General features: G+C 38.2%; 1 protein-coding gene across 3 annotated transcripts in view; it reads right to left on the reverse strand.

The window, feature by feature from the left end:
- Positions 1–26,573, reverse strand: part of spata17 (spermatogenesis associated 17) — a 346,047-nt gene that overhangs the window by 294,654 nt on the left and 24,820 nt on the right. For all 3 annotated transcript variants that reach the window (XM_043695798.2, XM_087991318.1, XM_087991319.1), the window contains exons 4-5: positions 22,156–22,206; positions 6,986–7,089 (exon numbers count right to left, since the gene is read on the reverse strand). In XM_043695798.2, coding sequence (XP_043551733.2) covers positions 6,986–7,089; positions 22,156–22,206 — 155 coding nt within the window. The remainder of the gene's footprint in view (positions 1–6,985; positions 7,090–22,155; positions 22,207–26,573) is intronic.

The following is a 26,573-nucleotide window of genomic DNA, read 5'->3' on the forward strand; positions in this document are numbered from 1 at the left end:
GGAACTTACTTTGGAAGTTATCCAATCAATGGCCCAGTCAGTGAATATTCCAGGGACTTCCTTCTGTAACTGCTTTGTGTCCCTGACTTAATTTGCATTGGCAAAGGCCACTGTGGAGGCTAACACTTTATCTCCAGTCAAATATCCAGAAGCCAACCTATCTCAGCCACAGGCAAACTGCTGACAATCCTATTCAACCAGTCAAGAGAGTCAGTCAAAATCTAAGTGACTCCAATAAGCATATAGATATGTACCCACTTTCAATGGTCTATATAGCATCTTCACTCACCAAAACTCTCTAAGGAGAAGTATTGCCTTTAACCAGCATTAAAAAGTTGGTTGGCCCCTGCATCTGTGAGCAGGATCATGGAGTTGTTTACTTTTTTGACAGAAAGGTGTCCTTCTACCCCTTCAGAGGGAAAAAAAACCTGATAATCTTGAAGATTTTGTCTATTCTTACTGCATCCATTCTTGGAAGTGCTAATCACCATACTTAGGACCAAAGATGCCCACTTATTACGGCATCCTTTCCTGGACTGGCTTTGCGGTTCCCTCTTCAACTTCAGGTAGCTGGTTTTCACATGTCTTGATTACAATGAAAATACAAGTCTTCAGCAATCATACGTACCAATTGTGCCTTCACTCAAGAAGGACTTCAATGTGCTTTTACTGTCACCTTACTCTCTCACTTGGTCCTTTCCAGACCTCTGGAGATAATTAGGAAAGCATTTTTCCTGATTAAAGGGTTTGCTTAAGAGTTCGTTATTGTCTGATATCACAGTTTTCATGTTAATTGAGATAATTTTTAAATTCTTCAAATAGAAGTACTTCTCATAAGTTCTCCTAAGAGAGTTCTAATTTCAAAGATCCAGCAATCTTCCAAACTTCCAGCAATAAAAAGCCAGAAATGTAACTCTGCCAAATTCAACATTGGTTTCAGCAGACCTTTTACAAATATTGCTGACAAATTGATAATATGCTTCAGGTCTCAACTTGCTAATAGTAATTTAGTCGGTTCATAGTTCAATGAACTTTCCTCAGATAACATGGAATAAATTCACAGCTTCTCTTGTCTAATATGCCTGCTAAAAGGAGGGTTCAAACCTCTTTTGATCACTTAGGATCAGTGCTCAAATTGTTATTGTCCTGGTCCAGTTCTTAACTTTGTCAATATTTATATTTTACAACTGAATATTAAAAGCTGCAAAGATGGCTTTAAGAGATTCACCTGACTTTTGAAAACTGAAACAATATCCTGCCACAAGAGGAAATAAAAGGAACATTCCAGAATGATTATATATCTAACACAACACACAGACATTGCTGTAAAAGCTCAGCAGGTCTGGCAGCATTTGTGAAGAGAAATCAGAGTTATGTTTTGGGTCCTGTGAGGTCACCGGACCAGAAATGTTAACCCTGATTTCCCTTCGCAGGTGCTGCCAGACCTGCTGAGCTTTTCAACAATTTCTGTATTTGTTTCTGATTTACAGCATCCGCAGTTCTTTCAGTTTTGATCTTACATCTCGCCTTTTAGTGAAACTAATTCAAAAGGCTATTATTAAATTGAATCAAAATCCAAGGATCTTGACTGTTTTAAACCCATAAGGTGTTAACCTACAACAAAGGACTATTTGAGCCATTATACATACAAACCTTAGTACAAAAAATGATTTTGAACTTCTGGAAGTCATAGTGAAGCCAATTTGTTTTAAAATCAGCTAGATGGTGATCTGCAGATAGAGAATTCCATTGAAAACTGTTGATCTAACTGCAAGCCACGAAACAGCAATTAACAGCAATACATTGAAAATGGTCCTAACACAGAGGAAAGTTCTTCCCAATCTGTTGCTAGAGCTCATCTGGGGAAGCAAAACACCTAGATATTCTGCTACAACAAACTCATGGTTTACTTTGTTAGACCTTCACTTCAACCTTAAAGCATCAACTTTAACTGAAAAACTGCACAACTGTCACAAGAGAGACAGAGACAATTATAATCTGCAATAGCATTTTACGTTCATTTGTATCTAAGTTTTGTATGTGTGAGAGAGTATCATTTGGACAATGTCATGGATAGCTAATTTTTTAAGAGTATCAGGAATCATTCCTTTTGGTTGTACAGTTGTTCCTATCTGCTACAGCTTTTAGTTCCCCAGAAGTTAACGGAATTAATGCTCCCAGTTATTTAGAGTCTAAGTCATAGAGGTGTAGAGCACAGAAACAGATCAATGCATCCAACTCGTCCATGCCAATCAGATATCCTAAATTAATCTAATCCCATTTGCCAGCATTTAGCTATATCTCTCTGAACCCTTCTTATTCACATACCTATCTAGATATCTTTTAAATGTCATAATTGTACCAGCTTCCACTACTTCCTCTGGCAGCTCATTCCATTCCCACACAATCCTCTGTATGAAAACATTGTTCCTTAGGTACCTTTTAAATCCTTCCCCTCTCACCTTAAACCTTTGCCCTCTAGTTTTGGTCTCTCTCTACCCTGGGAAAAAGACCATGGCTATTCACCCTAACCATGCTCCTCATGATTTTATAAACCTCTATAAACTCACCCCTCAGTCTCTGACACTCCAGGGAAAAAAGCCCCAGCTTATTCAGCCTCTCCCTATAACTCAAACCCTCCGACCCCGGCAACATCCTTAGAACTCTTTTCTGAACCCTTTCAAGTTTGATAATATGTTTCCAACAGCAGCGAGACCAGACGTGAATGCAGTATTCCAAACGTAACCTAATGAATGTGCTGTACAGTCACAATATGATATCGAACTCCTCTACTCAATGAACTGATCAATAAAGGCAAGCATACCAAATGTCTTCTTCACTATCCCATCTATCTCCGACTCCAATTTCAAGGAACTTTGAAGCTGCACTCTTCGTTCGGCAACATTCCCCAGGACCCTACCATTAAGTGTACAAACTCTGCCCTGATTTACCTTACCAAACTGCAAAACCTCAAATTTCACTAAGTTAAACTCCATCTTCCATTCCTTGACCCCTTGGCGCATCTGATCAAGGTCCTGTTGTACTCTGAGATAACTTTCTTCATTGTCCACTACACCACTAATTTTGAAGTCATCTGAAAATTTACTAACCTTACCTCCTATATTCACATACAAATCATTTATATAAATTAGTAAAAGAATGGACACAGCACTGATTTTTTGCAGCACACTGTCGGTCACAGTCCTCCAGTCCAAAAAACAACCCTCCACCACCAACCTCTGTATCCTACCTTCAAGCCAATTTTGTATCCAAACGACTTGCTCTTCCCGGATTCCATATGATCTAACCTTGAATCAGTTACCATGCGGAATCTTGTCAAACACCTTGCTGAAGTCCACATGAAAACGCCCATTTCTTCAGAAAAGTCAATCAAGTAAGTGAGTCATGATTTTCCATGCACAAAGCCATGTTGACTATCCCTAAGCCTTTCTGTTCTACAAAATATTTGGTGTTAAACCTGGCCAGCTTAAGTATTTATCACAATGAAATTACAAGAAATCCCGCTGATTAATTTCTTCAGTGATCTGTTTACTTGCTGCTTTCAATTCACATACGTAATCCAAATGAGCCCTTGATATGTTATAGACAGGGAAGACATGGCAAAATGGTTTCCCATTTTTATAGTCAATTGAGAAAAAGTTTAAAAGCCTCTGTTTTAAAAACCTCTGACTGATCTGACTCTCAAGAAGTGACAATAACAGATTTTCATGTAGATTTTAAACAGTATAAATGTTTACTGCCTCATACTTAAATTTATTACAAACAGCACCCATTCATAAATGGACGCATGCTAAAGAAAATGTGATTACAAAAGTGATAGCATGCACATATGCCTTATAATTACACAAAAGAAAAATCACTGTATCACTTGCTTTTCCTAAGCAGCAGCTTTGGAACATTGATGGTTTGTGACTTCCTTTTGGCCCACTGAAGAAACAGATTTTTCAGGTTGAAGAAGATGGGTCCGCAATGGTTAACAACCTGCAGGACAAAGTTTCCTTGGCTTTTCTCCAGTTGAACCCTGCAGCAAAAAATTGTATTTGCTCTTCAATTACATGAGTAATACAGCCCAAATTCTCTGCCTCCTATTGGATCTTAGGCAGGGTCTGGTCCCTTTGCTGGTCCTCCTTCGTTTTTACCAAAAACCTGGTTTCTGACATGTGACTATAGTATTTGCCTTCCATTATCTTTAAAAATAGTGTCCGATGATTTTGAAATTGGTACTCATTGGTTTCACATTCACATGTCCTTGTGACAGAATGGGGCTTTATCCAAATCCATTATTTGCATTTCCAGTCTAAAGCTGAAAATCTCAAGGACACTATGAACAAGTTTCTATAATTACTTGAATAAAGATAGCTATTAATCTACTGGAAAGTTTGTTGTATTTTAAAGTCTTTTAAATGGGATATCCTAAAAGTTTGTTCACATTTTAATGCCTTGTCCAGACATGAAAAATAGCTCAGGGCCTTGAGTAACTCCCTGTACATTGGCATGAAAAGGAACAGTCACCTGACCTTTCCATTTTATTTTGAAAGCAGAATGTACATTTTTCATTTGTTTCTTAAAATTAATGTCCCTGATATAAATTTACACTCCATAAAGTCTATATTGTGCAAACATAACATTCGTAAACGCACTGTTTAGGAGTTTCTTCAATTTAATTTTTACAGAAGTTACCAGTTTTGCCAATCTTGCTCCAATAGAATGTGTAGATAAACTTCCTGCTGAGCTCATTTGTTACACCTTGAATGAAAAAAAAACAAAAACTAGCTCAACTGCAATATATCCAATAGTGAGTGGGCTACTACCTGCTGCTATGATATGACACATCCTCAGAACATTTTGTCTTAAGTGTTTCACTTGCAATATTATGCAGAACAAGGATTTGTCCATTTGAAGAGCATTTCAGCTATTTATTCCACCAAAATGATTGGGATGGAGTGGAATCCATAAGATTTTACATAATGATAAGTTAATGAAACTGGAACCATAATTAACCAGTAATTGTTTGGGTGTTGCTGAAAAAGAAAGACTCATTTTGTCAAAAACGTTATCTTGTATTCATCAGCACAATTCAGAACCAATAATTTAAGAGGAAGAACAACATTTCTACTGTAAGAGAAAAGATTGTTGATTGTTTGGCAAGCAGACTCTGAATGGTTGAGGTGTTGCCATGAAGCATGAAACAATACATGACGTCTGACAATTAACTGCCAGGTCTTGTTTAAATTTGTCATACTTCCGAATGGCTGTCACCTATTTTGTTGAGTTGAAACAGATGCAGGAACTTCTGCCTGGACAGAACAGCACCCAGTGTATTTACATATGTTACTTTCTGGTATATGCTCGTATGCCACATTCTGAGTTGGCTGCCAGCGTAATTATTCACATGCACAACATTATCCAGCAAATGATGTTCAATTTCTGAATCACGTTTAATGTTGGATATTGCATTGTGAATGTTTGAAGCATAGGCTTATTGGGTATAGTCTAACTGCAAACGTGCCTGCTACAAACAGCCGAAGGGCTACACTGTTTGATACAACCTGCCAGACTGCATACTTGCATTGCACTGGAACTGAAATGCATATTTATATTTATGTGATAAGTAGAACACCTTTTTGGTTTGATGGCAGCATCTTGTTAGCAGCAACCATCACTTTTGTTGTTACTGTATAGTAGCAGTGTAAAAAAGGCCAGCTTCACCAGTTGTTCAAACCTTGAAGGTACCTTATCCTTTTTGAGCAATCTGGGGTAGGCTGGGCACTTTTCAAAACCAAAGGCCATTCATGAATTTGTGGTAAAGGTAGCAAGAAATGATCTGATCAAAGTAGGCATTATCCTGCAAGATGGTTATGGTACACTCTGCTTCAACTATTTAAATTTCAGTGCTGGAGTAAGGTCACAAATATCCCAAAGATTGGCAGGTCATATTAAGCAGCACATAAAATTCCTGGCAGACTTCAGATAAATCCGTTATGCTGAAATTAGGTGATTTTCGATTGTATGATACTTCCTTTTTTGATCTTTAGGAACTTTTCTGATTTATGTGACTCAATATCACACCCTTTGATGCAACCACTCTCAAATTCAACAGAGAGCTGGGTACTGTATCTCATCAGTGACAAGATGAGATGGGACAAGAAACCAAAAATAGACAAAACTCCTGAAGACAATCATTTCCTTGTGAATATGTTATTAAATGTACATAACTTTGACTTTGATGCATTGGCCAGGATCTTCTGAGGAGTGACAATCATCTGACTTCTACTGCTCAATTTTTAAACCACCAAAATGCTGTTCTGCATTTCTTGCCCAGTATAACCAGTCAAACATTCATAGAAATGAAGAACAGGGCATCCTTTGGCGATCCCTGTCATGTACTGCACAGTTGGAGCAAAGACAAGACAATGCTCCTTTTTTGAAGATGCTCACTGACAGTATGTTAAGAAATCACTTGTGGTTAACAGATTGGGTCAGGAGGACAGTCAGGTTGGAGATAAATCAAGGGTAGTCAAGTGATAAAGAAATAGTGTAGTTGCGAGGAGTAGTTGGGTAGGCAGGGACGTTAGACAGTTAGTTGTGCAACTCCCTTAGAGTTAGACGAGATTCTTATTCTATAATGTTTCCTAGGAAACATTGTGAATAAGTACATGAGAACAGCTCAGCCAGATACTTCTGTGGAGGGTACCTGGGTGAAGAAGAATTCCCCCAGAAGGTCAAACTGGGCAGTTTCCATGGAGATCACTGGGTTGGGATTCATGCAGGGTCCTCATACTCATCCACACTCTTAAGTTCTGGACATGGAAGATTTAGGTCATTACCTTTTCAAATCTTATTTGGTTATAATCGTTTTATAAAATATTTAAAATTACAATTCCATTGTATTATTTTGCAATTCTTCAGATCTTTAAATGATATAAGTTTCTAAACAAATACATTTTAAACTGCAGGAGCTTACCTTACAATTTCATTTTTCATCCTAAGACCTTTGAAATACTTTTTCATGTCATAGTAATTATGGATGCACTTTCGAACATAATATCCACGCCACGTTTTCTGGATCTAGTAATGTAATTAAAATTGAGAGAATTAATGCCCTACTATGTTAAGTGTTCAAGTACAGGCTTTCAACAGAGAAACAGGTTTGTTACTTCGTATGCCATGCAGCATTTACAAACTGGGATAAACTTCCAGAACTCAGTGTGATCACTTTCTGACATCTTTCTGTCCTTTACTCCCAAAACGAATATACCAAGCCTCCCACTGCTGGCACAATTGAGTAAGGATTTTCAAATCAGTCACAGGGATAAAGTTGTGACAAAAAATAAGCATTTAGGGTCCAAGGTTTAGCTTGGAGTTGGCTCTTTAAATGCTGTCCGATCCCATACCATTAACAGAACAATAGCTATATCTATATATAATAGTATACTGCACTCAATGTAGAAAACATGCCAAAGTAAAAGGTAGAAAATTTAAAAAATGGAATAGATGAGATAAAGGAGCATTTCCTAATCTATAGCACGTAGGTTCCTGCACCAGCTGAGGTCACCATGAGGGTCCAACCTCTCTGAACTTGCCCGTTACCGGAGGCGTGATGACCCTCACCTTAAGCTCACCACCAATCATTTCTCGCTAATGAGAGAGCAGCTCTGCAGTCCTCTGGGATGATGATGATGACTACTAGTTGTTGAGTTAGAAAGGTGATTCTAACCTTGGACTTTGAGAATGATTTTATTTTTAGTATGTTTTAAAGAGATTGCAACAGCTGCCAAGGATGGAGGGATTTAACCAAAAAGATGTGCAGTATTGGATCAAGGGTTCATGGTTTCACCATTAGTTATGTGTCAAAAAGGGAGAAGCATTACCAATATGCTTTCATTGCTAGCATGTTTCCAAGTCCTCCCCTTTCAATACGGACTTTCGAGGAGCTAGCATAATGTGTCCCCATAACATCAATGAGTACAGCGGATAGACAGCATAAGTGATTGCAGTATAGTTTAGTCAAGAACTGCAAACTATTTTTTTTTCCTACTATAGGAGAAACTTGACTCTAATAAAAGTGTATAAGAGAAGAGAATGAACCAGCCTATAAAACACACCTTTCAATCCTTCAATATATCCAAAGAGCTTCATAAGCCAAGAAGCTATTTTTAAGGTGTAATCACTGTAATTATGTAAATACGTCAGCTCATCTGGAAAGTGTAAGGTTCCACAAACAGCAATAAAATAAGCGAATGGATAACCTATTGCTGGATAAACATTGGCCAAAATGATGAGAGAACTCGTGCTTCATTTTCATGTATTAAGGATTCTTCCATGTTTGCTCAAGCAATAAATTGCAACTTCATTTTCACATCTTCTTTGGAAAACATCATTTCTATAGCACACAGTTTGAATTTATGAATCATTTTTAGTCGACTAAGTTAGATCAAGGCAAGTCACCAGGAAATTTAAAAGCATAATTTTACGCATAAGGAGCTGTTAGGGCAGATGACCAATAACTTGTTTTAAGGAAGGCTTAAAAGTACTAAAGAAAGCAAGAGACAGAAAGCCTTAATGAGGGAATTCCAAATCATTCATTCTTCGCAGCTGGAGTCATGGCCACAACTGGATAGAATGATTAAAACTGGTGATGTTGAGAGGTCAGAATTAAAGGAGTGTGGATATCTTGGACAGTCATTGTTTTAGAGCCATTAGCAGAGGTCAGTATATGGGATGCTGTGAAAGGACTTGAAAAATCAAGACTGACAATTTTAAAATTGAGGCAGTACATTACCAGCACCAATGTAGATCAACAAATAGAAGAATGATGAGAGACCAGTCTTGGTTTGAGTCAAGACAGAGGCAGCAAAGATTAGATTGACCTCAAGTTTACAAGGGGTAGAAAGTAAGAAGCTGGTCAAAAATGCAGTGGAAAAGTTTTGTCTAGTTATAAAGAAGGGAATAATAAGGTTTTGAATTGATAGGCTGAGGTATAAGGGGAGTCAGATGTCAGAATTTTTAGAATACTGTGTTCAATTTTATTCTGTTAGAAAGATGTTTAACTTGAAAGGATGCAGAAGAGATTTACAAGGATGCTGCTGAGATTAGAGGGTTTAAGGTTATAGGGAGAAACTGAATAGACTGGGGCTTTTTATCCCTGGAGAGGTGGAGGCTGAGGGGACACCTTATAGAGGTTTATAAAATCAGAGGGGCATGTGCAGAGTGAAAAGCCATGGTCTTTTTCTCAGGATAAGGAAGTCCAAAGCTAGAGGGCAAAAATGTAAAGTGAGAAGGGAAAGATTTAAAAGGGACCTGAGGGGCAACATTTTCATGCAAAGGGTGGTGCGTCTATGAAATGGGCTGCCACAGGAGGTGATGAAGGTGGGTACAATTACAACAATTAAAAAGGTATCTGGATGAGAACATGAATAGGAAGGGTTTAGATATAGACCAAATGTTGGCAAATGGGACTAGATCAGTTTAGGATATCTAGTCTGTTTCTGTGCTGTATAACTCTATCACTCTAATTAGAGAACAGAATTTCAGCACAGAAATAGGCCATTCACCGGTGGTGGCTCACTGCAAGAGCAACCTTGTTGATCCCACTGTGAGATATTTACTAACTCGTTCACCAGCTTTCTATATTTATTAATATTGTATTCCTAATCATTCATTCATAACTCTTTGCTAACTCGCTGTTTACTATGACGTGTTTTCATTCATTCATTGATAAAACGGTTTTTGTTGTACATTTTACTATTACAAGATAGACTAAATTAAAACACCTCTTTCAACCCATCACTGCTTCTTCATATCTTCAATCCTTACCAGCCCCACACTCTTAATATTGTTTGGGCCTTTTTCTACATCAAGAGCTACCTCTGAAAAAGTGTCAATATGGCAACGTATTCAAGACTCAATCGAAACTTTGGAAACATTATAACATTAATCAACTCTTACCAACCGTTTCTCAGGACCTGAACAGATTACAGAACATCAAACAGTTTCCCCAACGAGTCTGTATTTGTTAAATACATTAAACAAGGCCGCTTTCTTCTGAAAGGCATGATTGAATCTGTTTCTACCTCCTTTTCAGGCATCTTCATTTCAGATTTGAACCACTCACAAGAACTAGAGGCAGATATAGGCCATAAAGGCAATTGAACTTGCACTGTCATTCATTGATGACCTTGAACTCCAATTGCACTCTTCCAGCTGCTCCCCATTATGCTTTCATTCCCCAAGAAAGCAAAAGTCTGTTTTGCTTTAAAATATTTCATTGATGGAGCAACCATAACCCTCTAGTGTACAAGATTCCAAAAATTCACAATCCTTTGGGTGAAATAATTTCTCCTCAACTTAGTCCTAAATGATCAGCATCTTACCCAGAGATTATGCCCCCAACCTTTAGAAATTTTGACCAGCAGAAAGAATCTCTCTGCCAAATCTATCCAATCCTTTCAGAATATTCAGTGCTGGGACTACAATTGCTTACAATATGTATTCATATCTTGGAGAAAGGAAACAAATGTACTGTAAACAAAATTGTAGCCAACACAACATAAGTGGGAAGGCAAGTTGTGAGAGGGAACAGTTTACAAAGACATTTTAATAGGTTACGTAAGTGAGCAAAAAGTTGGCAAATACAGTACAATGTGGGAAAATATGACATTGTTTAGTAAGTAAGTTAGCTCACTTAGCTAGAAGGTTTGCTTTCAGATGTTTTGACACCATGACTAGGTAATATCATCAGTGAGAGTCTCTGGTGAAGTGCTGGTGGTATGCCTCACCTCTCTATTTATAGGTCTTGGTTTCTTAAGGTGAATGATGTCATTTCCATTTTTTTCAAGGGAAGATAGGTGGGATCTAAGTCAATGTTTTACTGATGGAGTTCTGGTTAGAATGCCATGTCTCTATGAATTCTTGTGTGTGTCTTTGTTTTGCCTATCCTAGGATGTGTGTGTTGTCCCAGTCAAAGTGGTGTCGTTCTTTGTCAGTAAGTATGGAAACTAGTGATAGTGTGTCATGTCTTTTGGTGGTTAGTTCATGTATCCTAGTGGCTAGTTTCCTATTTGTTTATCCAATGTGGTGTTCTTTACAGTTCTTGCATGGTATTTTGTAAGTGACGTTAGTTTTGCTTGTGGTATCTAATGTATCCTTTAGGTTAATTAATCACTGTTTAAGTGTGTTGTTAGGTTTGTGAGCTATCATGATGCCAAGGGGTCTGAATAGTCTGGAAGTCATTTCTGTATGTCTTTGACGTAAGGTAATGTGGCTTTAACTTTTGGTTGTGTTGCGTCTGCTTGTTTGGGTTTGTTTCTGAGGACGTGGCAAATTTTGTTACTTGTCATCAAGCTGAGCTACAAATCTTCTCAAAACTCGCTAATGACATTGTTTATTTTGGAAGGGAGAACAAAAGAGCAGAATATTATTTAAAGGAAGAAAACCTCAAAGCAGCAACATAAAAAGACTTGGGGTGCTTGTGCATCAAATGCAAAGCTGACACACAGGGGCAGAAGGTAATCAGGAAGACTAAGGGAATGTTAGCTCTTATTTCAAGGGGTTTGGAGTATAAAAGTATGGAAGTCTTATTGCAACTAGACAAAATGCTGGAATACTATCTGTATTTTTGATCCCTTTATTTAAGGAAATATATCATTTCATTGAATGCAGTTTAGAGAAGGTTCATTAGGATGATCCTGGTATGAAGAAATTGTCATATGAATAAAGGTCAAACAGGTTGAGACAACTCAGTGGAGTTTAGAAGAATGAGAGGTGATCTCATTGAAACATACAGGATTCTTATGGGGCTCAACAGGGATTTTATTTGATCACAGGAATGCTGAGAGGATGTTTCCCCTCACAGAGAGTTTAGGATTGGAAGGCATAGTCTCAGAATTAAGGGTTGGCAATTTATGTCTGAGATGAGTAGAAATTTCTTCTCTCCAAGGTTTGAGAACTCCTTGCCACAGAGAGCTATGGGGACAGAGTACCATGTATATTTTAAGGTTGAGATAGATTCTTAATCAGTAGGGAAATCAAGGGTTGCAGAGAAAACACATGAAAGTAAACACGAGGAATGTCTATTGAATGGTGGCGTAGGCTCAACAGGCTGAATGGCATACTTCTGTTCCTATTTTTTTCACCATCTTATGGTCTTGCAGTTACATAACAAGTCAAAATTACCTCCTTCGGGGTCATCTCTCTTTTGCATCCTCCTTAATTTTTTGGTCAATTAAACTGCCAAATAAATTGGGCCTAAATTAACTTGGGTTTAGTAGAATGAGGGATGATATTATTGAAACATAATAATCAGGGTAGGTTTGAAAGGGCAGAGACTGAAAAGAAATTTGTTCTTGTGGGTGAATTCTAGGACTGTGGGCAAAGTTTCAAGATAATGTATCTCCAATTTAAGAAAATGATGACAGGAACTTATCTTTCTCACAGAACTGCCTTTGAGACAATCTGTTTTACTGAATTTGCCTTTGCCAATGTGGTGTTTATGGGATATTACCATATTGGAACAGTTGTTGTGTAGTCATTAAATAACCTATTATTCTGTTATGTTTTCCAATGAAAGTTATGTTATTCCAATTCTTCTTTCTTTTGTGTGTATTTTAACTATTGAGTTAGACTAAAATCTGTTTTGCTTAAAACCGAGCAGTGTAACCAATCAACACAGCACCTTATACTTGCCCTTAAATAAGAAAATGTTAGGCTATCTATCTCCTTGATGTGTTTGAGGGGTGTTTGGTATAGTCCATAATAGGCCTGTCTCGAGTGGCCAAAGAGCCTAAACTTGTTTATATATCTTATTTCAATTTACCGTAAATCTATCTCGTCTAGTTCTCAAATCTTCTACCAACAGCTTTTCTCGATGTCTTCATCTGGGACCCTCCTGATTTTGAAAACCTCAACCACATGCTCTCAATTTTCTCTTGTCTTGGAAGAAGAATGCTAATTTCTCTAACTTATAGCTGATATCCTCATTCCTGAAATAAATCTCCTAAATTTTTTCAGTAAAATCTCTGAAGCTTTACTTTTCTAAAGTTTGGACGCCAATTGAAGTTATACCGCCGTTTTATAAAGGTTCATGGTTTTGCATGCTGTGGGTTAGACTTTTGTGTCCTTCTAGAGTTGGAAGTCACTGAAAAACTGTTCCATCTTCATGATCAATTTAAATTTCCTGTATAAAAATATGTCCATACAATCTTTTCACAGTCATTAAGAGGTTTAAGACCATATATGTATACCCTCTGATATTCAGCTTGGCATTGACAGCCTAAAGGGAAATTTCAATTTCCTGCCCTTTGTGTGTCTTCATCAAGACAAATGGGTTTTGGAAAATACCTGAAAACCTACCATGAATGAGAGTTTCAAAGCCTTGGACAATCAGTCAGAATGTTCCCAACAATGAAGTGTTCTGACAATTTCAAATGTCATTGTCTTAGATGTTGGGTGTCTTTTACCTCAGTCCTGGAAAGTTAGCTTGACCATTACTTTGATGAATTCCTGATGAAGGGCTTATGCCCGAAACATTGATTCTCCTGCTCATTGGATGCTGCCTGACCTGCTGTGCTTTTCCAGCACCACACTCTCGACTTTCATCTCCAGCATCTGTAGTCCTCATTTTCTCCCCATTACTTTAATCAGCATTGTAGAAGTGTTGAGATGCACCACAGTACTCTTCCCATTTAAAAAAAATGTATTCAAAATTGAAGAATGTAGTAGTTTGGAACTCAGGTGTCCTGATTTGAAGTGATTTAAATTTGACAAAGGAAAATTGGCTCGAACATTTTATTCAGAGATTTTAAAAAAGCTGGATGTTCCTGCACTAATTTGATTGAGAGAACATATAATGTACCCGAGAAAAAGCCTGGTTATACGGTTATTTTCAATAATCTCTATTACTTTCAGTTACAAATGTTTATTTTCCTACAATTACAAATAAACCAATTACAAACACTTGATTGACTTTTTAAAAAATTCATAAGCACCTCAGAGGTGAATTGTATAGTTTTATTGACAATCTAAAGATACATTATTACAGAATAGTTTGTTTGTTTTTACAAACAGGGACTTGAAAAGTATCAACTTTTTTTCTCCAAACCCAAAACACCTGAAAGAATTGTGCCACTCACTATTTAAACTTTCTGAAGCTCTGGATCCTCTTGGTGCACTACTTGAAGGCTGCAGGGTGGACACTTCTTAAGATTTGCTTAGCCACTTAAATTAATGCTTGCTTGGCTGGAAAGGCAACACTTTCTCTCATCCTTGGAAAAAATCACTTCACTGCAATAATCAGTTCCTTCAGTAGGATCTCCAGGTATGTCAGAATGACAGTGACAGATCCAAGAAACAACATTTCCAGGTTACTCCTCCATTCCTGTAACTGTTGGAAGTATCAAAAGGCACATGGTGAACTTTTGTAGCCCATGTCATTGTCCCTCTAACTGAATCTTTTTCCACACAGAATCTTGATAGAATGATGTGTTATCCTGGGCTGAAAATGTGTTGCTGGAGAAGCGCAGCAGGTCAGGCAGCATCCAGGGAACAGGAGAATCGACGTTTCGGGCATAAGCCCTTCTTCAGGAATCTGCCCGAAACGTCGATTCTCCTGTTCCCTGGATGCTGCCTGACCTGCTGCGCTTCTCCAGCAACACATTTTCAGCTCTGATCTCCAGCATTTGCAGACCTCACTTTCTCCTCCTGATGTGTTATCCTGGATAACACATCAGCCCAGGATAACACATCATTCTATCAAGATTCTGTGTGGAAAAAGATTCAGTTAGAGGGACAATGACATGGGCTACAAAAGTTCACCATGTGCCTTTTGATGCTTTCCCTAACTGGTGAGGGAACTTGGAGACGAAGTGCTAATGCAGTTAAGGGTCTTTGGAAAAGCTCTCCCATTAGAATAAAAATGGCAGCAAAGTAGTACGCATCACCCGGAGGTCCTCTGCTCCGCCCATTCTTTTAATCTTCTTTTTCCTCCTCTTTTCTGAGTTTTTAATTGAAACTTTTAACTTTTTAAACTTACCTGAAGTCCAGGAGTTGAGTCCCGGACTGGAGGCAGTAATGGGGAGGTGGGTCCCAGACTGGAGGCCGGGAGGTGAGCTCTGGACTGGAGGCTACAATGGGGAGGTAAATCCTGGAGGCAAGTCCCAGACCGGAGGTCATAACAGAAGGCAAATCCTGGACCAGAGGCTGTAATGGGGAGGTAAGTCCCAGAAGTGAGCCCCAGTGTAAACTCTCACATCTGGATGACAGTGGAGAGGTTTTGGACAAGGTTGGTGTAGTTAACTTCATCAAAGGCTGCACATAGGTCAAAGAAAGCTGAGAAGGGATAGGGTATATTTGTCATAAATCATAAAGAGTGTCCTTTGTGACACTGACAACAGCATTTTAGCACTGTGGGATAGATACAAGTCCAATAAAAGGAAACGAGATATGGAGATCTTGGAGCTTATATCAGGTAGTATAGTGTCAGGAAAGGATGTTAGGTTCTCTGCAGGTTCAAGGTGGATCTCATAGACAAGGTGAGCTCAGAGAAGGCATGTGGAGAAATTGGAGATACAATAGAAATTGAGAGTTCAGTGCTTCAGTACGAGGGATTTGACGAAGAGGTAGGATAGAGACAGGGAAGTAAGAGATGGAGATAGCTGAGGGGATGGTCTCAATCTTAATGCATTTAACATCTTTGCACCTGTTGCTGGATGCAAGGATGGAATAAATACAATGCAATTTCTATTGTCCCAGAGTATCCTAGGGCCACTGTCATTCGAGAAGATGACTGGTGGTGAGTTTAACTTGAGGGTCACCAAGCCTTAGGCGAAGGATGAAGTTGAGAAGGTGGGAGCTTCATGTCTATTGCTATTGTTGTTATAGAGGGAATGCAATTATTGCAGCTAAGGTTTAGGATTAGTTTTTGCTGGAGTTCAGAAGAATGGGGGCGGGGGTGGGGGGAGGGTAGTGTCAGGCAGGGGGAGTTGCGGAGGGGTGGGAAGATTTCATGCAAACCTAGAAGATTCGAGCAATACTAGCAATGGTATAGTAAGAAGGATATATTCCCAACGGTTGGGGAGTCCAGAACCAGGGATCACAGACTGGGTAAGTTATTTAGGACTGAGATGAGGAGAAATTTCTTCATCCAGATAAAGGTGAGTCTGTGGAATTCGTGACCACAGTAAGTAGTTGTGGACAAAGAATTGTATGATTTCAAGAGAAAGTTGCGTATTGCAGTTGGGACTAAAGGAATCAAAGGACAATCTATTGAATCAGATGATCAGCCATGAGTAAGCTCAAATGACTGCTCTTGCTCTTCTACGTTTAACCTTGCCAGTGCAGGAGTTGATCCTTCATTGTTGATGTCACTGCATTGGAAACCAGCCATCTAGCCAACTGAACTGGTTATGATAACTTTACCAACAACAATGCAGTGTTCTCTCACTACCACAACTAAGCATCAAGAAGCTGAGGTTCAAATCCCACCCATTTCAGAGGTGTATGACAACATTTCTGAATAGGTTGATTGGAGAATATTTTTCTTTAAACTAGAACATGTGTTGAAGATATAAAATGAAAATTTGAACCTTGTGCTTCTGACAGAGGCTAGACTACTATTATTGAGCTAATTCTTAATTACTGTTACTTTCTTGTTGTTCTATTGTTGTTCAATAAATTACAGCTTGAATCTAGAGGTATAGTGGTATTTCATTGACTTTTCAATTATGTTTTCCACTGCTGGATGAGCAGAAATTTTCTCCAATTAAATTTTAGAAAGATTGAAGTCATTGTTTTCCTGCCTCCACTTCAAAATCCACTCCTTAGGTAATGATTCCTGCCTCCTCCCTATCAATTACTTGAATTAAAGCCAGTCTGTTTGTAACCTTTGTCACATTTGGATTGAAAGTTCGGAACTCATTCTTGCCTTCATCAAGATCTTCAGTTTCCACCTATGAAATATTGTCTCACTTTAACCACAACTCAGCTCATCTGATGTTGAAATCTTTTCATGCTTTTGCCATCTCTAGACTTGACTATTTCAAAACATTACTAGCTATCCTCTATATGCTATTCTCCATAAACTTGAGAACATCAAAATTTTGCTGCAAATGACATTAATATGAAAGTCCTGTTCCTCTGTCACCACTGTTCCTGCTGACCTACATTGGCTACTGGTCAAGTGACATTGTAATTTTAAAATTCTCAGCTTCATTTAAACATTTACCCAAAGCCTCACACCTCTGTAATAGTCTTTGGTCTTCAGAGATATTTGCACTCGAAAATCAGGCAGGCGCAGAAGGTCAGAATGAATCTTTCCACCAGTGGTGTCTGGTGCCTAAGCTCTGAAAAAGCCTCCCGACATCTCACTTTCCTTATCTAAGGCACTGCTTAAAACATTCCTCTTGGACCAAACTTTTGGTTATTTGACCCAATTTTTCTTACATGGCTCACTGAGACATTTTGAAACACATTATAATGTTTCAGTGAAGCAACTTGGGAAATTTCATTATATTAAAAACCACTATAGAGATATAGTTGTTGCAGATGACAAATCAGGTATGAGATAATTTATAAAATAACTTCCTGCTCAAAACCTTGATGTGTTATGAATTCTACCTGGCTATTAGGAAGGGTAAAAACAATTTCAAAAAAGGGAAGAGCCAAGACGATGAGAGTGAAACGAGAGAGATAAAATAGCTGAAGTACCACATGATTATGGCATAGTGGTAATTTCACTGGTCTAATAATCCCGTTAATGCTTTGGGGTCATGGGTACAAATTCCAGCAAGCCAGCTGGTGGAATTTAAATGAATTCAATTAAAATAATGCAAAGTTTATAAAGCCAACTCCATGCAGTTGGGGCTCACCAGAAATACATACAGAGCTGTTCCTTAAAAATTAAGCAGCAAATGATAGTCTGTAATGCTTGAGAGTTGAGGTTGAGGAAAGTCCAGGATCAGTACATACTGAGTGCAAAAAGGATTTCAGGCTCAACAAAGTCCAGGAACTTTCATTTAATGTGCAGTTGATTACACATGACCTGTGCATTTATGCTAACCTTGCGCTGGTCCTATATGTTAAGAGTCTGAGATATGAATGCTGACTATTTGCTTTGACAACTCTTGAATGATAAAATTTTTGTTCATTTAGAACTGTGAACCTTAAGGCTTTGTTCTCAGTGCAATGTGAAATCATAGAAATTAATCAAATATTAATACAACTAAAATTACTAGTTCCTAACTGGATTGTAACAGCTTCTGGGGTAGAAGAGTCTTTTTCTGGATTATAACAGTTGTAAATGAAATATAATTAATTAGAAAGGCTTTTTTAATTATTTCAAACACAGATGTTTGAAACTTCAACTTGTTCCAAAAATACTCGAGGCACATATTGATATTTAGTTTTGAGCTGTTATTTGTATGCCAAAACTATTGTCATTGATTAATACTTGTTGGAAAATTTCAATGGAAGCAAATGTGTACTCAGCAGATAACATCATCTCAACAGCAAAGCATATCCAATTCAAAAGGTCAGCTGTAAGTGACCTTTTGAATCATCCAATCAATTATGCAGATTGTTCATTAAGTAATGTCAGTCTAAAACCAACCAACTCAATGCCTTACAACTGTAATGACATTTAATCTATGAAACTGGTATTTCAAATTGTAGAAATAAAAATTGAGTTACAAAATGTTGCTGAGTCAATATGCAAAACACCAACAGAATTAAAAGGGTATTGAGGGTCAAATATTGACTCTCAAGATGCAAGTTTTGCAGTTACACAAGGATTGCTGCTAACATTGAACCATCATTGGACCATCACTGTGTGTTCAGGGCACCTCATGTGCATACAATAGGAAGGTACTAGATTCTTAACACAGATAGGAAAATCCATTGTGGTTCTACTTCACGAACCTTCAAACACAAGTGACCAATATCCACTACAATTTTCCTAGCCTAGAATCCACTGGTCAGGCAAAGTTCATCTACTGGAAATTTCACCCTTTACAAAGGAACTTAGAATCTGCCAGTGTCTTGGCAGGAGATTGCAGGAACTTGGAAAGAACTTTGTCTCCATTATCAGTTTGTCTCAAACAATTTCTGCCGAGTATTTATCACGATGTTACACTTTCTTGCATTAGACAGAACAGCAGAAATCCACAGGCTTATCCATGCTTAACATATGTTTATATGATGAGTGATCTGAAGGATGAGTTTTCCCATTTAGCATTATCATCTTTCCCTCCATCCTTCTTAAAACAACATATACATCAAATATTTCATGGCACAGCCAAGATCAAGTAAAATATTTTTCACACAGTGTTACGAACACGGGGTAAACTCGCCTGCTTAATTTAACACCAGCAACACAGAGACGATTTATCCTGTGCAGTAATGTGTAAAAACTTGAGTGGCCAAGAACTATATAAAGTAAAAATTAACAATTTTATTTCTTCAAGTATAAGAGTATAATTAACTAACCACTATTTACAATTTCTTTCTCTTAACATTAAAGAAATTCCAAATTAAACTGAAGGCCAAGCTGTTCATCCTATTCTCAAACTCTTGCGTTGTTATACTTAGGGGGCAAACTTCTAATTTGATTTTTGACTTCAACAACTATTCTTGTATTGTTGTATAGGCAAAATGTTCCATCGATGACAAAGTAGTGGCTAACTCTGGTTTACCTTGAAACTTTGTTGCTGCTTGCAAGACAATCACATTAAAGCTCCCCAGAATGCTCTGCACATAAACAATAATTTCTATAATCTATAGAAAATGACACTTCATGTTTCATGGCATATGTTCCCAACTGATTTTGTTGAACAATATTAATTTCTTTATCAGTTTTTACATGACAGCAATTCACATATTTCAGGTAAACCACACGGGGGCAATTTTTAAGTTTCACCCAGAAAGGAACGAAATTACTGACAGCTCAGCACCGGGGAAGGAGGGGTATCCTTCAATTCACCTTTGAAACCATGCTAGTAATGTCAAGCCCAAAAGAAGATGGAAGACATTTGGAGACAGCTATTGAAAGGTTAGCAGTAGGCCTGAAGGTTTTGAAAGTTTAGGAAGAACATTCATCCTCCTCCTATTTCAAAACCAATTTAGAAAAATGTCCCTGAGGAAAATAATGCCTTCACAGAGTTTCTAAGGTCTGCTTGTTAGGCTGTTTCATGCTGGTATTAATGGACAGTGTATGCAATGCCATTCTTTTTAAATGGTACTGGGATCTCATAATCAGACTTAGCCGAAGACCTGAAATAGAACTAATCCTTTCCAGAAACTTTACTCCCTTTCCCTATCATCCTGTAGACCCCAGAGGCAGTGGCAAAGCTGCCCCTAAACCTGCTGTAATTTCTCTTTGGACTGATCATTTACTCCACTGCCATCCTTGTGGGGGTGTGGCCAAACACTGGCAAATTCAAGAACTCAACAAAACATTTTTAAAAGACTTCGAGTATTTTCAGACACAACATGTGGGAAAAGGTCCAAACATTACCTTATCTCCAACCAGGATGCTTGCTCCTTCAAGCAATTCTGTTGCTATGCCCACCATTCTCATCATACTTCTGTTTTCAAAGAATGGATATCATAGGCATTGTCAAAACCTACATTCTACAGATTTGGGATCCTGGCATTATATCAGCATATTGGATGATGTTACATCAGGATAGTATAAAATTAACACATGTAGGTGCATGGAGAGGACATACCTGCACGAACCCATAGCCTTGGCAAATGCTACACAGGTAGCAGCTGACAAAGCATCCTGACCCAGAAAAGCCAGATAGGCCTTGAATCAGTATGATTCATCATGTGCATCAGGAGATAAAAGACTTTATTGAAGATCAAATCAATGAATGTATTTTGCTTCTGAATTTTGGACACAAATGTGAACACACAGCACATATATCTTATTAAAACACTGAAAAGATTAGCCTTTGGATTCTTAACAAGGTGTATGTGCTGTGTTCAAATTTAAGTCCAAAGTTCACATACAAAGATTAGCTTTTGAGCTGCTTCACTGGCACTTTGTCATAATCTTTAAAAATGCAAAGTTCGTTACTATGTTCATTTGAACAAGTTTTGTGTAAATTACTATAATTGTTTCATGCATGCATAACTACATTAAACAATTGAATTGAAGATGATTGCTTATTACCTTTCATCTTAAAATCTGTTATTTTTTTGACCACATTCTGCTCGTACAACCAAAAGGAAAGCAAATGATTTCCAAGCTTCCACCAATTATACTCTTCAGTTAAACTCCACTTGTTAGACAAAATGACTTCATTTCTAACTTACCTTCTGTCCTGGTTTTAACTATTATCTATGCTTAAACCCAGTCATTTCAGGTTACACCAAAGCCTCACTAAATTAGGAAATGAGAGTCAAAACCGGCATTTTAACATTCAGCTATACTGTATACTATGTTAGGATGCTAATATGTTGTTTCATAATCAAGATTCCCAAGTATTGCATTTCACTTTAGACACCAATTACTGTATCCGAGCTGATTTTTTGAAACTCATTTAATATTTTTCTGACAAGTCTCAGTAGTGCCATATTTCAGAGTAAATACTAATGTTCACGTCAATCTGGTTTTATCTCCTGATGCACATGATGATAATGCTGTAAGTGGTCTAATAATAATAGAATCAGAGTTATACAGCACGGAAACAGATCCTTCAGTCCAAGTTGTCCGCATCAACCAGATATCCTAAACTAGTCTAACCCCTTTTGCCAGCAATAAACGGTATATATTTTCCTAAAATTGCAAAATGCAAACCAATATCTACTGTTTTTGGCACCCACAAGATGGCATAATGGTGACAAAGAAATGCATCAATAATTAACATATACCAGTACATTATTAAAACTCAACCATACACTTTGTTAAATTCTGTTACATTTATAAACCATCTTGCTATATAGAAATATACTTCTAAGAACAATTTATATTATAAATTGAATTCCTTTGTCTGAACTATATTAAAAGAAAGAAGTTGGCACTTTTCCAAATGGATACTCACTTTGCTTCTGATTTAGATTAGCAAATATAGCATAAAAGCATATTTAGAGCACATTTTGATGCCATCATTTGTTGAATAATGAGGGAGATTTATTTACCCTGACAGCCATTTCATTGTAGAAATTCATCTTCATAATAAAATATGCTCTCTGTGAATTAAAGAAGATAGCACAGACTGTAGTTACAGGAAGATATAGCTCAAAGTTGACATATAAAAGTTAAAAATCTTTATAAATAATACATAATAAGAATTGCAGTGACAGACAGAAAAAACTCCAATTGTGCATTCAAAAGACAGCTATCGTTTTATGTATAATGCAAACGTAACCATTAAAACATACTATATTCAAATTACATGCTGTTGGAGATAAATTATGATGAAAAGATCTGCATTGAGTTTTATGATCAATGTTACTCTACCAAGACCAGAATTACAAAAGACAAAATATCCACAAGTGCTGATGGCAATCTGTATTGTAGAGTTTGAGCCATAGGTCTTTTAAAGAGAGAGTTGCACTGTAGCATAAAATTTACATTTCACAATGTCTGGTTGAATTAAAATTTCAAAGAAACAATGCTTTTTACCTTCCACCCTTAAAGACTATCTGTACCTAAGAATGAAAATTATGCCTTCTAACCATCTGTGCAAAATGCCATAAACTTAGCCTCTTGACGACAATTTGAGGGTCCTATGAATTCATATCATTTGACGCAATGTTTTTGTATTCTAAATTTACAACAATTCAACTGCTCAGCCTACATTAACACATCATTTGGAAAGTAGCAAGACAATGTTTAAATAATTGAATATAGTGTTGGTAAATACATTAGTATTTGATATGATAAATTAAAGATGCAGAAAATTTGTATTTTGACTTGAATTAAGCATCATTCTTTCTTCCTTTTTCATCTTTGAGGTGACTTATGGAAATAATGTTGCATCTTAGAATAATATCACTTATGTTTATTTCTAATGTCTTTTCTGTATATATTCTGTTCCTCGTTATCCGATTGTTCTAATAGTTAGAATCTGAGTGTTCATTTTTTTCCAAATGCAGGGGTTAATTCGTTTAATGCTATTTGAGGGATTTTGGGAGATGGTGGAAGAGTTGTTATGTGACTAAATTTGTAATCCAAAAGGACCAAGCCAATGCCCAGCAGACAGGAGTTGAAATCCCCACCGTGGCAGCTAGTGAAATTTAAATGCTATCAATAAACCTGGATTATAAAGCTAGTCTTGGTATCCATGAGAACTACCATTGATTGTTTTTTTTTAAAAAAACACCCATCTGATTCACTAATGCCCTTTGCTTGGTCCTGCCTGCACTTGATTCCAAACTCACAATACTGCCTTTTAAAATTATTTAGCAAGCCAATTAGTTCAAGGACAGTTTGGGATGGGCTACAAATGCTGACCTTTGCCAGCAATCCCCACTATCCCATGAAAGAAGAAAAAAAGAAAATTTCAAGCTCATTATTTTTTTTTTAATGAATGTGTGCTTTGTTTGCCATGTTTTCCTGTGTAAAAGTTCAAATTAAGATGCATTCATAGCACTGTCTGTTTCACTTAAGTTTTATAAAATGTTAATCCAAACATGCTAGCTGAGAAAGTATTTTGAAAATAAATAATCAAAATGATTTCAAGACTTTTGCAATGGAACATATTGTCACCCTGTTGTTACTTATTTTCGGCACTCCAGTTTTTGATACTGAATAAACCAAATACAAGTTAGGAGAAAACTGCCAACTAAACTATTTAATTAGAGAATTAGAATTAGAGAAATCATTAACAGGACTTCTGCAGAAATTGTCAGGATATTGTCTGGAGCTGGGACATTGGTGCAAATTTGAGTTTGGGTTTGTTGAAGCAGTGTACTATGATTCTACCTCGTATTACCCATGTTCTAACACTGATATCCTTTTATTCGGGCTGTTCAACAAAATAAAACTATTTGCCTTTGGCACGATGTGCTTTATGATATCCAGAGATTCCTACTTTAATTATTGAGGCTGAATTCAGAAAAAGCTTCACAAGATAGCAGGGAATTAATTTGGCAAATGCCCTTGAATAGGCCAGAGAATCATACTGCATGATTTGTTACAGCACCTTGATATGGCCTCCTCATTTTGTGTTATGTTTGCAATCCAGGCAAAAAATCCTGTTGATTAGTTGCATGCATTAGCAGATGGTCAAAACTGGTAAGTCACTGACATTATTTGAAACTAGCCGAGAATTCTAAAAAGGATGTATATTGTTGCTGCATAGGTGCTGAATCTAGTGATTATAAATTCCCTGATTGGCGCTGTTAACATGGTGCAGTCAGGGACCCCTGACTGACAGATATAGACACCCTGAGAGTTCGGGTGTCCTTGGAGAAGGAGCATGCGGTGTCCACCAACACCCTGGAGTTGTTCAGGGAGAGGTGGGTGCAGCAGGGAGTGGAGTGCATTATTTCCCCCTCCAACTCTATTTAGATTTAATCCCTGCCCTCCCCTTCACTGTTTGATCACACAGCATCGTCCTTTTGATGTGAAGGGCACTGCTTGTCACTGCCACTCGGGTGTTTCCTTTCTTCCTGCTGGTGGAAATTTGAATAAAGATTCGTGCACCTTGTGTCTTTCACTGTGTCTCACACTTGCACACACACAACATGGGTGTGGTGGAGAAATATAAGCACTACCACGGTTAGGCAGTAGTGTGGGGGTTTAATAATAAAAAAACCAGGAGTGTCAGAAGTTCTGTAAGAAAAAAAAGGATAGACACCCTGGATCGTTAGGGCTGACTGCCTGTCCATCTTCCGCGGTTACGTTAGAGTCCCGGTGTCCTTGGAGAAGGAGCACGCGGTCTTCACCAACACCCTGGAGTTGTTCAGGGAGAAGTGGGTGCCGCAGGGAGTGGAGTGCATTATTTCCCCCTCCAATTCTATCTTGATTTAATCCCTGCCCTCCCCTTCACTGTTTGATCACACAGCATTGCCCTTTGATGTAAAGGGCACTGCTTGTCACTGGCCACTCAGGTGTTTCCTTTCTTCCTGGTGGTGGAAATTGAATAAAGATTCATACACCTTGCGTCTCACACCTGCACACACACATGGGTGCTGGGGAAAAAATAAGCACTACCGCAGTTAGGCAGTAGTGTGGAGGTTAAAACAAAACAAAAAAGAAAAATAAATAGACAGCAGTGGATGTTAGAGCCCAGGTATCCTTGGAGATGGAGCACGCAGTCTCCACCAACACCCTGGAGTTATTCAGGAAGAGGTGGGTGCCACAGGGAATGGAGTGCATTATCTCCCCCTCCAACTCTATTTTGATTTAATCCCTGCCCTCCCCTTCACTCTTTGGTCACACAGCATTGCCCTTTGTGAAGGGCACTGCTTGTCACTAGCCACTTGGGTTTTTCCGTTCTTCCTGGTGGTGGAAATTGAATAAAGATTCGTACATCTTGTGTCTCTCACTGTGTCTCACACCTGCACACACACAACATGGGTACTGGTAAGAATAAGCACTACCGCAGTTAGGCAGTAGTGTGGGGGTTTAAAAGAAAAAAAAAGACACCCTGGATCGCTAGGGCCGACTGCCTGCCCCTCTTCCGTGGTTACGTTAGAGCCTGGGTGTCTCTGGGGAAAGAGCACGCAGTGTCCACCAACATCCTGGAGTTGTTCTGGGAGAGGTGGGCTCCGCAGGGAGTGGAGTGCATTATTTCCCCCTCCAACTCTATTTTGATTTAATCCCTGCCCTCCCCTTCACTGTTTGATCACGATGCATTGCCCTTTGATGTGAAGGGCACTGCTTGTCACTGGCCACTCGGGTGTTTTCTTTCTTCCTGCTGGTGGAAATTTGAATAAACATTCGTGCACCTTGTGCCTTTCACTGTGTCTCTCACCTGCACACACACAACATGGGTGCTGGGGAAAAAAGAAAAAAAAAGAAAAGAAAATAAATAAACAGGACAGTCAGAGGTTCTGTTCACAAAAAAGAAAAATAGACAGGAGTGTCTACGTTAGAGCCCGGGTGTGTCTGGAAAAGGAGCACACGGTGTCCACCAATACCCTGGAGTTGTTCAGGGAGAAATGGGTGCCACAGGGAGTGGAGTGCATTATTTCCCCCTCTAACTCTATTTTGATTTATTTCCTGCCCTCCCCAACACTGTTTGATCACACAGCACTGCCCTTTGATGTGAAGGGCACTGCTTGTCACAGGCCATTTGAGTGTTTCCTTTCTTCCTGGTGGTGGAAATTTGAATAAAGATTCGTGCACCATGTGTCTTTCACTGTGTCTCACACCTGCACACACACAGCATGGGTGCTGGGGAAAAATAAGCACTACCACAGTTGACCAGGAAGCAATTCCACCATTTTGCCTGCCCTGCCCTGTGCCATTTGCCTTGCAATGTTAAAGTAGGAACAGAAATCAAGAGACTGGAAAATGAAGGAATCATCAAACCAGTACAGTTTGCAAAATTATCAGCACCAGTTGTACCAACTGGTCGTTTTACCTTTGTGGGGATTTTAATTAG

Source organism: Chiloscyllium plagiosum, unplaced genomic scaffold (genome assembly GCF_037043375.1).
Source record: "Chiloscyllium plagiosum isolate Xiang-an unplaced genomic scaffold, Cpla_swu_hap1 HiC_scaffold_10, whole genome shotgun sequence".
NCBI classification, from domain to species: Eukaryota; Metazoa; Chordata; class Chondrichthyes; order Orectolobiformes; family Hemiscylliidae; genus Chiloscyllium; species Chiloscyllium plagiosum.